The following is a 14,877-nucleotide window of genomic DNA, read 5'->3' on the forward strand; positions in this document are numbered from 1 at the left end:
CGGGAGGGGTGAGCTAGGTGCCTGCACCTGCCACTGCATGGCCACGAGCCAGAGCCAGAGAGCTGAACACCCCGCAGCTGGATTCTGTGGCCTGAGCTTGAAACCCCGTGGCCGGGGATTGAGCATGTGGACAAAGCCCAGGGCCGGAGGAGGCAGAGTGGGCCGGGTCAATGGGATGGTGGGTGAGCCTGGAGCCGGCACCCGCTGCCTCACAGCTGGGAACCAGAGCCAGAAGACCCTTAGCCAGATCCTGGGCCCTCGAGCCCTGTGGCCAACGAATGGAGCATGCGGTTAAAGTCTGAGGAGGCAGCGGGGACCAGAGAGATGGGAGGGAGGAGTGAGACCAGGGCTGGAGCCTGTCACCATATGGACAGGGGACAGAACCCAAAGCTCAGTGACCGGATTCGAGGGTCAGATTTTGAAACCCCTAGGCCAGAACCCAAAGTCCCATGGCCTTGTCCCTGCAGCAGGGGCCTTGGACTTCACCGTGCTCGGGAACCCACTTAGAAATATCATGAAACAAAGTGTTCCCCAGTTCCAGGTCCAGCCGCCCCAGGGGCCACACTCAGCCCCCTCCTCCCTGCCCTCAACCACTGTTCGTCTCATTGAACCATGAGTTCCCTGTGGCAGAGAGTGGGTCCCTGCGGCAGAGAGTGGGTCCCTGCTAGGTCTGCAGCCAGCCCCCTGGGGCACTACAGAGAGAGAGAGAGAGAGAGAGAGAGAAAAGACACACACACACACACACACACTTACAGGTTCCCTGCCCCAACTCCTCTGGGTGACTGCAGCCAGCAGGTTGCGATTACTAGGCATCTGCCCCCTGGATTGCTGTCCCACCTCAAAGCCATCCAAAGCAGCCCAAGGCAGAAGCTCTCTGCCAGGCTCCTGGGGGCTTCTCAGGAAGATGGGCCAGAGCACTGAGCCACCTGTCTGCAGGCCTCTCAGCTGTTCCTGCCCCAGACCAGATGGGTGGATTGTTGAGTACAGAAGTAGGGGGAGCAGGACAGAGGGGGAGTGGGCGGAAGGGAACATTCCTACCCTCCGGGGAAGGGGAGTGAGAGACAGACCAGACCCTCAACTCCAGGCAGCAGCATCAGGACACGGGGGGGGGGTGAGGGGGGCTGGCGGGAACACAGGGGGCTGATCCACTAACGAGCCCATAGCATTCAGGGTTATTGACCACATGGTCTTAGATGCCAAACATAATTATGTGGCACTTCACCCCCTGACTGCATTTACCCTCAGCCCCCATGGGCAGGGCCATTAGCCCCATTGCACTGATAGGAGTTGAGGGCCAGAGGCAGACTGACTTGCCTAATGCCACAGGCTCCCTGTGTGGCAGAGAGGGAAATGAACACGGGTCTCCCACATCCTAGGCTAGCAGCTAAACTGCTGGGCACCTTGCCTCTGGCCAGTAGGGGCAGGGAATGCAGGCCACGGGGGTCGCCTAGGCTGTGAGTGGGCCGAGCCGGGAGCCAGGCTGCTAGGCTACATTTCTAGCTCTGACATTGAGTCACTAGGTGGCCGTGGACATCCAGCAGGGCTGGGGAAAGGCACTTGTCACCCTCGCTCCCAGGGGCAGGTGGGACAGGGCTAAGCAGCTGGTGTCTGAAAGGAGCCTGCAGCACCTTCGGGGCCCCACGCCTAGATGCCACAGCCCCTCCTTTGGTAGAGAGGGCTGTTCTAGATTAGAGGAAAGAGCTGACTCCCAGGTGTCTGTTAACCTCTGGCCCCACCATGATCCCCACCTGGTCCGCCACTCAGCAGGCCCCTGAGCTGAGTGGTGCAGGCTAGATCTCCCGCAGCAGGGGGGAGTGGATGGCCCTAGGAGCGCGGTGCGGGGGGCGGCTCTCACAGCTGGGCCCCAGTGGATCCAGGTGCAGCCACAGCCCATTCTCACTGCGCAGGATCAACTCGGGTTTGCGCCGCACAGGCCTGCTCTCATCCAGATGCACGGCAAAGCGCAGCAGCGTCAGTGCCAGCACCACTTTCATCTCTGCCATGGCAAAGTTCTGCCCGATGCAGTTCCTGTGAGAGAGCCAGGTGTGTCAGCCAGTGCTCTTCGCCCAGAAACCACACACTATATGAGAGCAGGGATGGGGGACCAGGGACAGACACCTCAGAACCCACTGCCCACAAGGACAGACAGACACTAGGGGGAGCCTAACCCCCTCTGGGAGAAGGGACTGATCCTCAGCAATAGCAGCTGACTCCAGCACTGATCAGAGGCCAACTCCTGTGTATCCCACAATGCTTCACTGCAGTCAGGGTGCCAACAGGGAGCTGCTTGCTGGTGGGCAGCCGGGGGGGGAGGGGCGGAGAGGAGGGGGCAGTTCGTGCTGCAAGGGGCTCTGAGCTCATCAGGCAGGTTATCTGGGTCCAGCAGAGAAGGGCATGAAGGCCAGTGGGGGCTGGTTCTTGGAGTTCTCTGGGTCGAAGCGATGTGGGTTATAGACCTGGAGCAGCAAGCACAGGGCATGGTGAGGGGAGCTGGGGGGGGGCTGGGGTCCCTGAGCCAAGGAGGGAGCAAAGGCAGCCCTCGCCCCCAGTACAGCATGGACACCAGGCTCCCCAAGACTGAGCTGCTCACTGGGACCGTGCGCTGGCAGCGGGGATGGTTCTGCCTCCACCCAGCACTCAGAGCTGGGCCGAGCCCAGTTACCCAGCCCTGCCCAGTGTGAATGGGGGTGCGACCCTCACTCCCCTCTAGGCGAGCTCGGGGTGGGAGGGAAGCTTCCTCTCTGGGGAGGGTCGCTGGGAATAGGAAGCTGCTAGACTGCTGGTGTTTCAGCACCCCCAAGTGCCACGCCGGAGCACTGAGTCAGCAGTGACTGAGGGGACAGCTCCCCATACCGAGCCCCCCAATCCAGCCCCTGCAGCACAGTGCCCCCTAGTGCCATGTGAGGCACTGAGTCAGCAGTGACTGCGAGAGAACAGCGCCACCTACTGAGCCCCCTAATCCCGCCCCTTCAGCACAGTGCCCCCTAGTGCCACGCTGGAAGTGGCCGCGGGGTGGAGTAGAACCAAAGGGTAGAACAGAGTGACCAGTGATACCTGGGGCTCCGGCCAGACAGCAGGATTGTGATGTGTCCCGTAGATACTGATCAGACAGATGTTCCCTGCCAGAGAGGAAAAGGAAGAAGGAGGGGAGAGGTTGAGCACCTCTGGGGTTATGGGCCCAGCTCTGGTGCCATGCCCCTGGCTGGGGGACAGGGAAGGAGGCTGGTATCTTTGGGTAGGACATGTCCGTCGGGCAGTTTGATGTCCTCAGTGCAGCGCCGGGACACGGCCATGACAGGTGGGTGCAGGCGCAGACTCTCTTTGATGCACATGGTGGAGAAGGGCATCTGGGACAGGTCCTCCCTGCAGAGAGCAGAGCTTAGTGTTGGCCCCAGAGGTGGATGCATGAGGGGCCCAGTGTGAGCCCATGAGCCAGGCACCAGGGTTGGGACAGTTTCGCATCTGCATGGAGCTGGCACTGAGGGGACGTATGACACCGTGAGTGGCGGGGAAGGGGCGAGCACACCTGAGTGGCAGGGCCCTTGGGCATCCGTAGGGGCATGCAAAATCCAGAGTGGCAGGCCCTCGGGCACTGGGGAGCAGCCTAGGCCCATCTTGCAGGGGAAGCCCTCCAGTTTGTGGGGCTGGCAGATGTGAAGGGACCCCAGCGGGGAGGGGAGGGCAGCAGCTGTGCTAACCCTCACAGGTGGGGCGGGGGCTGTGCTGGGACTAAAGGGTGGGGGAGGCCACAGGGGCCCGGGAAGTGGTGGTGCGGGGGGTCCACACTGCACTGGACAGAGCCAGCACTGCAGTTGGAACAGCCATCTCACCATTCAATCTCCTCTGACTCCTTGTCCTGCATTAAGTCCTTGATCTCCTCGTGGCAGCGCTTCTGGTACTCGGGGTGACAGGCCAGGTTATACAGCACCCAGGAGAGGCCAATGGCTGTGGTGTCGTGGCCTGCAGAGAGGTGCCAGTGCAGCATGTGGCCACCATGCCGGGGGCAGAGAGGGACCATGGAGAGTCCGGGGCTGGAGGGACCCTGCCCAGCTCAGCTCCTGCCAGCACCTCTTCTGAGGCCTTGCTCCCTGTGACTTTCTGGTAGTGCCAGCTGGGAACTCCAGGCCCCTTGTGCATGGGAGGCGAGTGGGGTGACTCTGACCATTTGCCCCCTCTAGCGCCCCGCCTCCGTTGCTGAGACTGTCTGGCAGTGCCCAGGGGCAGTTCTGTCTTAGCCCCATTTCATTGAAAGGCATACTCAAGTCACTCAGAGCCAAGGACTGAACCCAGCTCTCCTGGCCTCCCCACCAGAGCCACGACATCTGCCAAGACCCCATTGTGACGCAGTAGTGAGCAGCATGGATTGACCTGGGAATGTCGTTTAGTTTTAATGGGGCTGTCTGCATGGGGGATGGGAGAGCAGGGGATGACTTTAGGTGAAGGACGGTACCTGAACCTGTAACCTGAGCCAGGAAGAGGGTGGGGAGTAGACACCTTTGCCCAGGGAGAGAGCCTGCTGGAGGGGTTTTTGGTTTCAGTTTTGGGCTAGCTGGGAACAGGCAGGGAACCCCAAGTCTGGGGTCTAACATCCTTGCCCCTAAGGGGGACCTGGTTGAGAGACCCTGGTTCTACCTACAAGCCCTGCTTGAGATTGTGTTCCTGTGGTCTAATAAACCTTCTGTTTTACTGGCTGGCTGAGAGTGACGGTGAATTGCAGGAAGTGGGGGGTGCAGGGTCCTGACTCCCCCACACTCCGTGACACCCATCCCCCAATATGAAGCTGTGAGGTCAGCAGGAGGGCCCCTCATCCCCTCCCCAGGGTGGCTTCTCACCCTCAAACATGAAGGTGTCGGCCTCGGCTGCGATGTCCTCCTCTGACAGATCCTGGCCGTCCTCATCCTGCACAGAGAACACACTGCTGGACGGGTAACCTGGCTCCCCTTGAGGCCCGGCCCACGCCTGCCCCATCTCAGAGCCTGGGAGGGTGGGACATCTTGGGGTAGAGTGAACTAGGCCATCTCCCCTCTACCCCAGCCCAAGGAAAGAGGCAGCCCCTGCCCTGCCCCACAGACCCAGGCCCCAAGGTGGGCTCCCCTCTCCCCCATACCCAGCCTGGCTCTGGTGTTCGAGCTCCCCAGAGGTGCTGGTCCCATGTCTCAAAGTGCAGTTTATATTGCTCCATGCTGAGCATGCTGGGGAGGCAGCTCCGGCTGGGCTGCTCCGGAGAGTTGAGCTAGGGGGCAAGTCCTGGTGTGACAGACATCACACAGCACCTTACACCTGGCGATGCCCTGTTCGGATGTCAACGAACCCCCAGCTCCCTAGGGCACGGCCTCCCACTGTGCTATCTTGGCCTATAGCAGGACATCAGTGACCTCCGCCCCACCATCATGGGGCAGGCCCCCACCATGTTACCTTGGCCAGGAGCAGGATGTCTATGAAGTCCACTGTCTTGCCCTGCTTGGATTTGAGCCAGGCCTCCCTGCCCAGGCGGTCCAGGGCCTGGTGGCGCCGCTGCACCACGTCGGCTGTGAAGCGGTGCACAGTGTCACAGGTGCGCCGGAAGCGCCGCCCGTCGGCTGTCAGGTGGTACAGGAAGTCCCAGTGGAGGAGCAGGCGGTGCTGGCGTCGCACCACCAGGGAGCTGAGCTCCAGGATGGCCGCGATGTAGTCACTGGGTGTCCTGCAACACAACAGCTCAGCATGTAACTGACAGGCCAGGGCGGGGGATGCGCCCTGATCAGAGCTGGGGGATCCCGGGGGGCTGGGCCTCGCAACATAGCGATTGTGTGATCTCCCAGTCACAGGATCTCCAGGCTGGCCACGGGATCTCTCAGGTGTCTCTGGCTGCTGCTGTGGCTCAGCCAGTGTGGGATGGTGATACATGAACGGAAAGGGTTAAGCATCCTGCAGGATAAATGACTCAAATTCAGCAGTTAAAAATGTTTTTTTTTTCTATTTACATATATTTTGGTAGAGGTCAGTGTAATCAAACAGTCCCTGTCTAGGCTGTATTCTGTTCATTCAGAGATCAAACGAACATCTTAGCATTTAAATGAATTGTAAATGCAGGATATCACTGTATTCCTTTCTCTTTGAAATGTACAGCCAATCATCTGCAAATGGTGGAAAAACAGGCAACTGCCTTATGTTAATTCGTGTAGCTAATCACTGATGATGGACTTACTTCAAAGTCACCCTGATTGCCTATTGTTGGCCTAGCGACTCCGAGCTATCCAAGGTGGCCAGAAGTTGTATAACAGACCCTTGTGTTCTGAGCCTGTTTATCTCAAATCTGCTTGAGGCTTCATGTAGGGAAAACTTAAGTCACAAGGACTGAGATCCTAGTTCTGACAGGACCTCCCTGAATATTCACGTTGGACTATAACCTATAGACTATTTCTGAAAGAACTCTTTGCATCTACAAAGCTATAAATCTGAACCTCAAGAATTATACTCATGTCTGTACGTATACTGTTCTTTTAACCAATTCTCTCTCTCTCTTTTCTATGTTAATAAATTTTAATTTAGTTAATAAGAATCAGCTGTAAACGTGGATTTGGGTAAGATCTGGAATATTCATTAACCTGGGAGGCAACGTGTCCGATCCTTTGGGATTGGTAGAACCTTTTGTTTTATATGATAAATAAGATTTTCTTTGATACTCATCATATCCGACTTGGGTGTCTAGGTGGAGCCCTGAGGCAAGGCTGCTTTAAGGGAACTGTGTTGTTGACTTCTGAGTAACCAGTGAGGTATAACAGAAGCTGTTTTGCGCTGACTTGGTAAATCCAAGTATTGGAATATCCACCAGCTGGGGGTTTGCCTGCGCATTCGTTGCAGGTCACCCTAATGGACTGACTTCAGCTGGCTTCCCTGGGACCCCAGTCACAGGGACCATAAACAGTCCCAGACACGGTGAGTGTGGGGGCTGCATGGCCAAGGAAAGCTCCAAGGAGCCTCCAGGCTAACGTAGCCTGTTCCCTGTGTGCACCATGGACTCTGGGGTGTCAGGGGGCCCCCATCCCCATAGGGCAGCAATGGCAGCAGGGCATGGGGGAGTGGTTGGTCAGCGAGTGCCTGCAGGGGATGGTTGGGGTTCAGAGCACAGCTGGGGCTGGCAAGGATGGAGAAGTGCCCCTCCCCATCAGCTGGACAGAACGGACGTGGGTTTGGCGGGAACCGATCTCGGACTCCTCCCCAGAGCAGGCTGATGGTGTGAGGAAGTCCAGACCGGGCTCCCCAGGGTCATGGGTCACCTCACTGCGGTAGAGATGGGAACTGACTCCCTGCCTGCCAGGAAACCAGCCACTTTCCCTGTCACTGCCAGGTGGCTCCAGACCAGCCCTCAGTCCTGTTTCTGGCAATGGGGTCCGCTCTGAACTCGCACACTGTGGGTAGAAATGCTGGGCTCCCAGGACATCCCTTCGCCAGCCCGGGACCCACCTGCACAGGCAGGTCTTGCAGCCAGCTGGCAGTGTCCTATGGCAGGGAGCCAGCATGCACCGGTGCAGTAAATCAGGTACAAGCTGCAGACAAGGGCCCTGCAGTACATGTATAAACTGGGGGCAGGAGGGTTCTGAGGTGACGAGACTGAGGTGAGGAACTTCCTGGCAGCGAGATGTGACAGCAGGATCATCCCCCAAGAGAAGCACAGCACAGCCAGGGTCGGCTCCTGGCAGCAGCATCCCAAGCAGGTGCTTGGGGCGGCAATCTGCAAGGGGCAGCAGTCTGTGTGTTTTTGCCCCCAAGCAGCCCACCAAATTGCCGCCGTGGATGGCTGGGGCAGTCTGTGTGCCATTAGGGTAGCACGCACATTTCCGTGGCAGCGGCAATTGGGCAGCAGCTTCTATGTTCAGCTGTCTGCTGCAGCGCAGCTTCTGTCTTCCGTCTTCCGGTTGAAGACAGAAGCTGTCGACAAATTGCCGCCGCTGCAGAAACACGTGTGCTGCCCTAATGGCACACGGACTACCCCCGCCGTCCGTGGCGGCAATTCGGCGCGCTGCTTGGAGGCAAAAACAGTAGAGCCAGCCCTAAGCACAGCCAGGCCGACCCCACAGGCATTCGCAGACAGACCAGCAAGTGGAAGCACCAAGCACCAGCCTCTGCCCCCTGAGCTGAGGAGCTCCACTCCCAGTGCTGACCAAAGGCTGGTGCAGCCACTACAGAAACACCCCCCCACCAACACCTCCAGACTCACCTTCCCTGGTAGGCCCTCTGCTCCTGCCCAGGCTGGCAGTAACACCCATACAGTTCAGGGACCCATTCCATGAATCCGGACGGGCTCGCTGGGGCCAGGCCAGGAAGGGAGGGACTCTGCAGCCCATTCTCCCAACTCTGACCTCCCTCAATGAAGGGGCTCCCACTCTCGGGTCAGTGCAGGGCCCTGCTGGGGCAGCTGCCCCCGTGTCACTCACTCCTGGCAGTTGCTGTTGTAGCTGAAGACGCATTTCTGCAGACTGTCCAGTGTCATTAGGCTGACCTGTTCAAACGTGTCCAGGGAGGTGGAACCTGATGCCACCAGCCTGCGCCACTTGGCCTGTGGGAGAACAGTGCCCATGAGACCCGTACCTGAGCAGCTGCCTGCAGGGACAGCACTGCAGAGCCCGGTGCCCACGCAGTGCAGGTGGGCCAGAGTCAGAGACAGGCAAGCAGACGGGAGTAGGTTAGTGGACTGGTGCAGTGACAGGGCTGGGCATATGGTTGGGACAGGTGCAAGAGCAGTGGGCAGGCGGGCTGGTAGGGTATCGGTGCAGTATATGCCCTGGAGTGAGGGGGGGTGCAGGGCCAGGGGTACAGTGTAGTGATGGTGCAGCACATGCCACAGGAGGAGGGCAGAGTCACGGGCAGGCTGTGGGTGGCAGGGTGGCAGGGCAGCATGTGCCATGGGAGGGGCCAGAGGCACAGGCATGGATTTGGTACTGTGGGGGGAGGGGAGGTACTCACATGCATGAAGTCAGTGCTCTGGTTGAAGATCTTCACATAGGGCTTCAGGATGTCGAAGTGGAAGGCTGGTGTCAGCATGCGCCGGTGTCGCACCCATTTTGCACCATTGCTCAGCAGCAAACCGTCCCCTGAGATGACAGGCACTCAGCTCAGAGCCTGGTAGCCATGGCAGAGATCACATAGCCCAGGCCCCCAGCAGCCCCCATCACAGCCAGCTGGGGTGCTCAATGAGAACCAACCTCCCTGGTGCATGTTAGGCAGCCACGAGAGTGTGCACGCGTGTGCAATGCGTGCATGGAACGTGGGTGGGGGTGTGAGTGAAATATGTGTGGTTTTGGGGACACATGTGGGTATGAACATGCAGGTGCATGTGTATGTGCAGGTGCGTGGTGGGCTGTGCAGAGAGGTGTGTGCGCATGTCAAGGTCTGTGCGTGATCCTGTGCACACCCATGTGCTGGTGCTCACAGCTATGGCATGAGTAGCTCCAGCTCCACACCGACATAAGGACAGACAGGCTGGGTCAGCCCAATGCTCCATCCAGCCCTGTGTCCTGTGTGCTGACAGTGGCCATACCCCCTTAGTCACCTCTTTTCCAAGCTGAAAACTCCCAGTCTTTTTAATCTTTCCTCATACGGAAACTGTTCCAAACCCCAATTCCAATATATCTTTTTTGAGATGGGGCAACCACACCTTCAAGCAGGATTCAGGATGTGGGTGTGCCATGGATTTATACAGAGACAACAGGCTATTTTCTGTCTTATTATTTATTCCTTTTCTAACGGTTCCCAACATTCTGTTTGCTTCTTTGGCAGACGCTGCACATTGAATGGATGTTTTCAGAGAACTATCCACAATGACGCCAAGATCTTTCTTGTGTGGTAACAGCTAATTTAGGCCCCATCCATTTGTACGTGTAGTTGGGATTATGTTTCCCAATGTGCGTTACTTGGCATTTATCAGCAATGAATTTCATCTGCCATTTTGTTGCCCAGTCACCCAGTTTGGAGAGATCCTTTGGAAACTCTTTGCAGTTTGCTTTGGGTTTATCTTGAGCAGTTTTGTATCATCTGCAAATTTTGTCACCTCTTTACTCCCTTTTCCAGATCATTTATGAATATGTTGAATAGCACTGGTCCCAGGACAGACCCCTGGGGGGCACTACTATTTACCTCTTTCCATTTTGAAAACTGACCATTTATTCCTACCCTTAATTTCCTGTCTTTTGACCAGTTACTGATCCAGAAAGGACCTTCCCTCTTATTTCATGACAGCTGACTTTGCTCAAGAGCCTTTGGTGAGGGAACTTTGGTGAGTCACCCCCCTTCCCTTGGTTAGGGACCACGATGAGGTAATGCTCACCTGACCCCGAGGGGGGCGGGGAGCATAGCCAAAAGAGAAGAAAGAACATGATAAAAGGGAGAGATGTTTGCCAGACTCTTCCTCTCTCATCCACCTTCATCTACAAATACCACCACCAAGTGACTGAAGTGTTGCTCAAAGGAGAGAGCCTGGCTGAAGAGCAACCAGCCAGCCTGTGGTGAGGAGCATCTAAGTTTGTAAGGGCACTGAAAGTGCTAAGATCAGCTTAGAATGTGTTTTGCTTTTATTTCATTGGACCAAATCCAACTTGTTATGCTTACATTTTAAGTGATTATAATCAATCTTTGTAGCTAATAAATGTTTGTTTATTCTACCTGAAGCAGTGTGTTTGGTAATAATAATAGAAGATATACCTATCTCCCAGAACTGGAAGGGACCTTGAAAGGTCATGGAATCCAGACCCCTGCCTTCACTAGCAGGACCAAGTACTGATTTTTGCCCCAGATCTCTAATTGGCCCCCTCCAGAATTGAACTCACAACCCTAGGTTTAGCAGGCCAATGCTCAAACCACTGAGCATCCCTCTCTCCCCTGCAACTTGGTTTGAAGTGTGTCAGAGACTCTCCTTGGGATAACAAGCCTGGTACACATCAATTTCTTTGTTACACTGACAAACTTATATAAACATGCAGACTCCAGTGGGCATAACTGGACACTACAAGACAGAGGTTCCTTGGGTTGTATCTGGGACCGGAGATATTGGTTAGTGTCATTCGGTTGCACTGTCCAAGGAGCATTTACATGCCAGAGGCTGTGCGTGAACAGCCCAGGAGTGGGGGTTCTCACAGCAGGAGCAGGGTCAGGCTGGCTCCCAGAGTCAAGGATTGGAGTGACCTAGCAGATCACTGGTCTAGATAACACCAGAGGGGAACATCACACCCTCCTTTCCCCACAAGCCCGTCCCCTGAGGTCTGGGTCCCATGACACCAAGCACAAGATCCAAGCCCAGAAGAAAGCGCACTCACCCAGCCAGGGCTTCAGGAAGCCGTAGAACATGTAGTTCTAGGGCGCGATGACAGCTGTGGGGGAGACCAGGGATGGGGCAGGCCTGGGAGTTAGTACTGAGACACACACACGGCACAGGGGGCAGTAATGGGGTGCACCCAGCACTCACGCTCAGACACACATGGCAAGGAGGGTGGTAATGGGGCAGACCCTGGTGCTAGCACTCAGACACACACAGCACAGCATGGGGAAGGTAATGGGGCAGACCCTGGCACTAGCACTCAGTTACACATGGCACTGGGGGCTGTAATTGGGCACACCCCAGCGTTATCGCTCAGACACACAGAATGGGGGGCGGTATTGGGATGCACCCCGGGTGCTTGCGCTCACACACACATACACGGACCAGGACACAGGGAAGGAGTGCAGGGCTACTGGTATCAGAGTCCTGGCTGGAGTTGCAGGACCTATTAGTCTGGAAACGGGCAGCCACAGGAACGTGGGTCTGTCCAGCACCCGCCTGCTCCACTGGCTGTTTCCTAAGGAGCGTTGGAGCATCCCCCTGTGAAAGGAGCCCCCGTCAGACAAGGCAGAGCCCTGCTGGACACCCTGCTCCAAGCTCCTCCCTAGCAGCCAGGAGAGCGGCTGCTGGGGCAGCAGGACAGGCTCAGTGAACAGGGTGAAGGAGCCACACGACAGGGATTGGGCGCTGAGCCACCAGGCCCCTCACGCAGAGCAGGCTCTGCTCCGAGCAAGTCACCGGGCAGGCAGGACATGGGACACAAACAGCATCTGCAGCCTGGGCCAGGCCTGCAGAGTGACAGACACGCCACTTGGGCAGTCACAGACCGCGGGAGCTCGGCAGACACATGGGGCCTTCACAGTACAGAGCTTGGCATCTTCAAAGCTGCCTATTTATTAGTTGTAATCCCTGGCTCTGGGAGCAGGGTGGGGATCCTGTGGCTATACACGGTCTGAAGAGGCCTAGGAGCCAGGACTCCTGGGTTCTATTCCCATGTCTTCCACCCACTCTGCACCATTCTCCAGATATCTCCTGACATCCCACTAGTCTCACGGTCATGCACTCCCACAATGGTATCTGCCCCCCCCCCCAAGAACATTGGCCATTTAGTCCTTATGAGACACCCTGACCTGTTTCTCCCCTGCATCACCTCCCTGATTGTCCCCTTCGCCCTGCTGCACCCCCTTCAGGATCATGGACTGAGCTGATGAAGGGCAAGTGTGTGTGTCCCTGAGCTGGCTAGATGTTATCAGACCCACTGAGCTGCCCCTACTTGCCTATCACCAGCCCCAGCAGCCAGGGATGCCAACAGGGCTGCAAGGAACCTTTGTTCCCATGGGTCACTGTCCCACAAAGGCTGATGGCAGCACCAGCTGGGCTGCAGCCAGGGGGATGTGCTCCTCTCAGGACGCTAATGGCTGGCTACAGCCTCTGCCCCAACCCCTCTGGGGTCAGGGGAACTCACTAAGGACCCTGGGTTGGCAGCAGCCATGTGCCGAGCTCAGCCTGAGACCTGAGCTGTTCCCCAGCTCTGAGAGCCGGGCAGCTTCCTCCTCAGCCCTGTGGAGGAAGGCTGGTCTCAGCAGCCAGTCCTCCTGGCGGGGGGCTTTTCTAGGAAGCAGCACACACAACAGATAGTTCCAGGCACCTGCTGGGAATCCAACCCCTGCTGAGCTCCAGGACAGTTGGACGAATGGACACACAAACTCCTGGCGCTGGGGCCACCCTGACTCCAGCAGCACGGGTTTAACTACCTCTGGGTGGAAGAGCCACAGAATGGGAAGCCAGGGGCCAAACCACCAAAGGCAGGAGTGGCCATAGCGCCTGACGAGCTCATCAACGCACTGCATCCCTTCCTCTGTGTTCTGACCCTACAACGAGGAGCCATGGGCCAGCTGGGACTCCGGCCAGGGCGACATGCTGGGCCCAGTGCCTGACTCAGCCCACTCAGCTCCCCATACAGACGCACTGCTGGCTGTTCTCAGAGTGCCCCCAGCTTCATTTCTAATGGGGGAGGGGAAACTGCTCTAACCTGGCAGTAGGTTGGATGGGGCCTACTTGGGCTTCCTGTGTTATCGCAAACACAGGCTCCCAGCTGTTCTCTGTGCAGAGCTGAACCCGGGGGCATGAGCCCTCAGCCCTGGCATGAACTAGCTACATGCATTCACACAGCCCCGGCACTGCACCCCTGCCCTGTGCTTCTCTGCCATCCAGCTGAGCTGAGCAGGAGATTGAGTGCCGAGCAGCCCCACTGGACTGGGGGCTCCTGAGCCCTGAAACACCCCTGTCCTGGCACAGTGACATACAGCTCTGCTCCAGGGAGCAACTCTCTCCGCTCAGACCCAACCACTGGTTTGGAGCACTAAAGCCAGACTTCCCCCATCTGCGTCCTGCCAAGCCAGCCTGGCACTGGGGAAGGGAGCTGGACTCTGTTCCTGCTGCTGCATCAGCAGGGCCAGTGCTACCATTTAGGCAGCCTAGGGCTCCAGAATAATTGGTGGGCGGCATTTTGTCAGAGGGGGCGGCAGGCGGCTCCAGTGGAGCTGTGGCAGTGGTGCCTGTGGAGGGTCCGTTGGTACGCGGCTCCAGTGGAGCTGCAGCAGTCGTGCCTGCGGATGGTCGGCTCCTCGCGGGGCTCCGGTGGACCTCCCGCAAGTTTGACTGTGGCAGCTCCACGAGAGCCGTGGACCAACGGACCCTCCGCAGGCACCACTGAAGCAGCTTCACCGGAGTTTCAGGGGCCGAACCCCTGGGGCCCTAACCCTAGCTCCAGGACCTCAACCCCTGGGTCCCCTTACCCTAGCTCCAGGGGCCCAACCCCTGGGGCTTCTAACCCTAGCTCCAGGGGCCCAACCACTCGGTCCCCTAACCCTATCTCCAGGGGCCCAACCCCTGGGGTCGCTAACCCTAGCTCCAGGGGCCCAACCCCTGAGTCTCCAAACCATAGCTCAGGGGCCCATCCCTGCGGGCCTTAACCCTAGCGCCAGGGGCCCAACCCCTGGGACTCCTAATCCTAGCTCGAGGGGCCAAACCCCTGGGGGCCCTAGCACTAACTCCAGGGGCCCAACCCCTGGGGGCCCTAACTCTAACTCCAGGGGCCCAACCCATGGGTCCCCTAACCCTAGCTCCAGGGGCCCAACCCTGGGTCTCCTAACCCTAGCTCCAAGGGCCAAACCCCTGGGTGCCCTAACCCTAGATCCAGGGGTCCAATCCCTTGGGGCCCTAACCCTAGCTCCAGGGGCCCAACCACTGGGGGCTCTAACCCTAGCTCCAGGGGCCCAACCTCTGGGTCCGCTAACCCTAGCTCCAGGGGATAATCCCTGAGGGCCCAAATTCTAGCTCCAGGGGCCCAACCTCTGGGTCGCAAACCCTAGCTCCAGGGGCCCAACCCCTAGGTCCCCTTACCCTAGTTCCAGGGACCCAACCCCTGGGGGTCCTAACCCTAGCTCCAGGGGCCCAAACCCTGGGGGCCTTAACCATAGCTCCAGGGGCCCAACCCCTGGGTCTCCTAACCATAGCTCGAGGTGTCCAACCTCTGGGGGCCCTAACCCTAGGTCCAGGGGCCCAACACCTTGGGGCCCAAA

The 14,877-nt window shown here is 57.9% G+C and overlaps 1 protein-coding gene across 1 annotated transcript; it reads right to left on the reverse strand.

Annotated features, from left to right (window-relative positions):
- Positions 1 to 1,691: 1,691 nt before the first annotated feature.
- LOC115642031 (cytochrome P450 4F22-like) lies at positions 1,692 to 13,143 on the reverse strand. Its single transcript, XM_030545368.1, has 11 exons — positions 12,997 to 13,143; positions 11,292 to 11,328; positions 8,947 to 9,074; positions 8,418 to 8,539; positions 5,416 to 5,683; positions 4,833 to 4,899; positions 3,831 to 3,960; positions 3,230 to 3,363; positions 3,055 to 3,119; positions 2,374 to 2,456; positions 1,692 to 2,028 (listed from the first exon to the last, which is right to left on the reverse strand). The coding sequence occupies exons 1-11, from the start codon at positions 13,141 to 13,143 to the stop codon at positions 1,791 to 1,793; spliced, it is 1,419 nt and encodes a 472-aa protein (XP_030401228.1). The 3' UTR covers positions 1,692 to 1,790.
- Positions 13,144 to 14,877: the final 1,734 nt, after the last annotated feature.

The sequence above is a fragment of the Gopherus evgoodei genome, unplaced genomic scaffold (genome assembly GCF_007399415.2).
Source record: "Gopherus evgoodei ecotype Sinaloan lineage unplaced genomic scaffold, rGopEvg1_v1.p scaffold_37_arrow_ctg1, whole genome shotgun sequence".
NCBI classification, from domain to species: domain Eukaryota; kingdom Metazoa; phylum Chordata; order Testudines; family Testudinidae; genus Gopherus; species Gopherus evgoodei.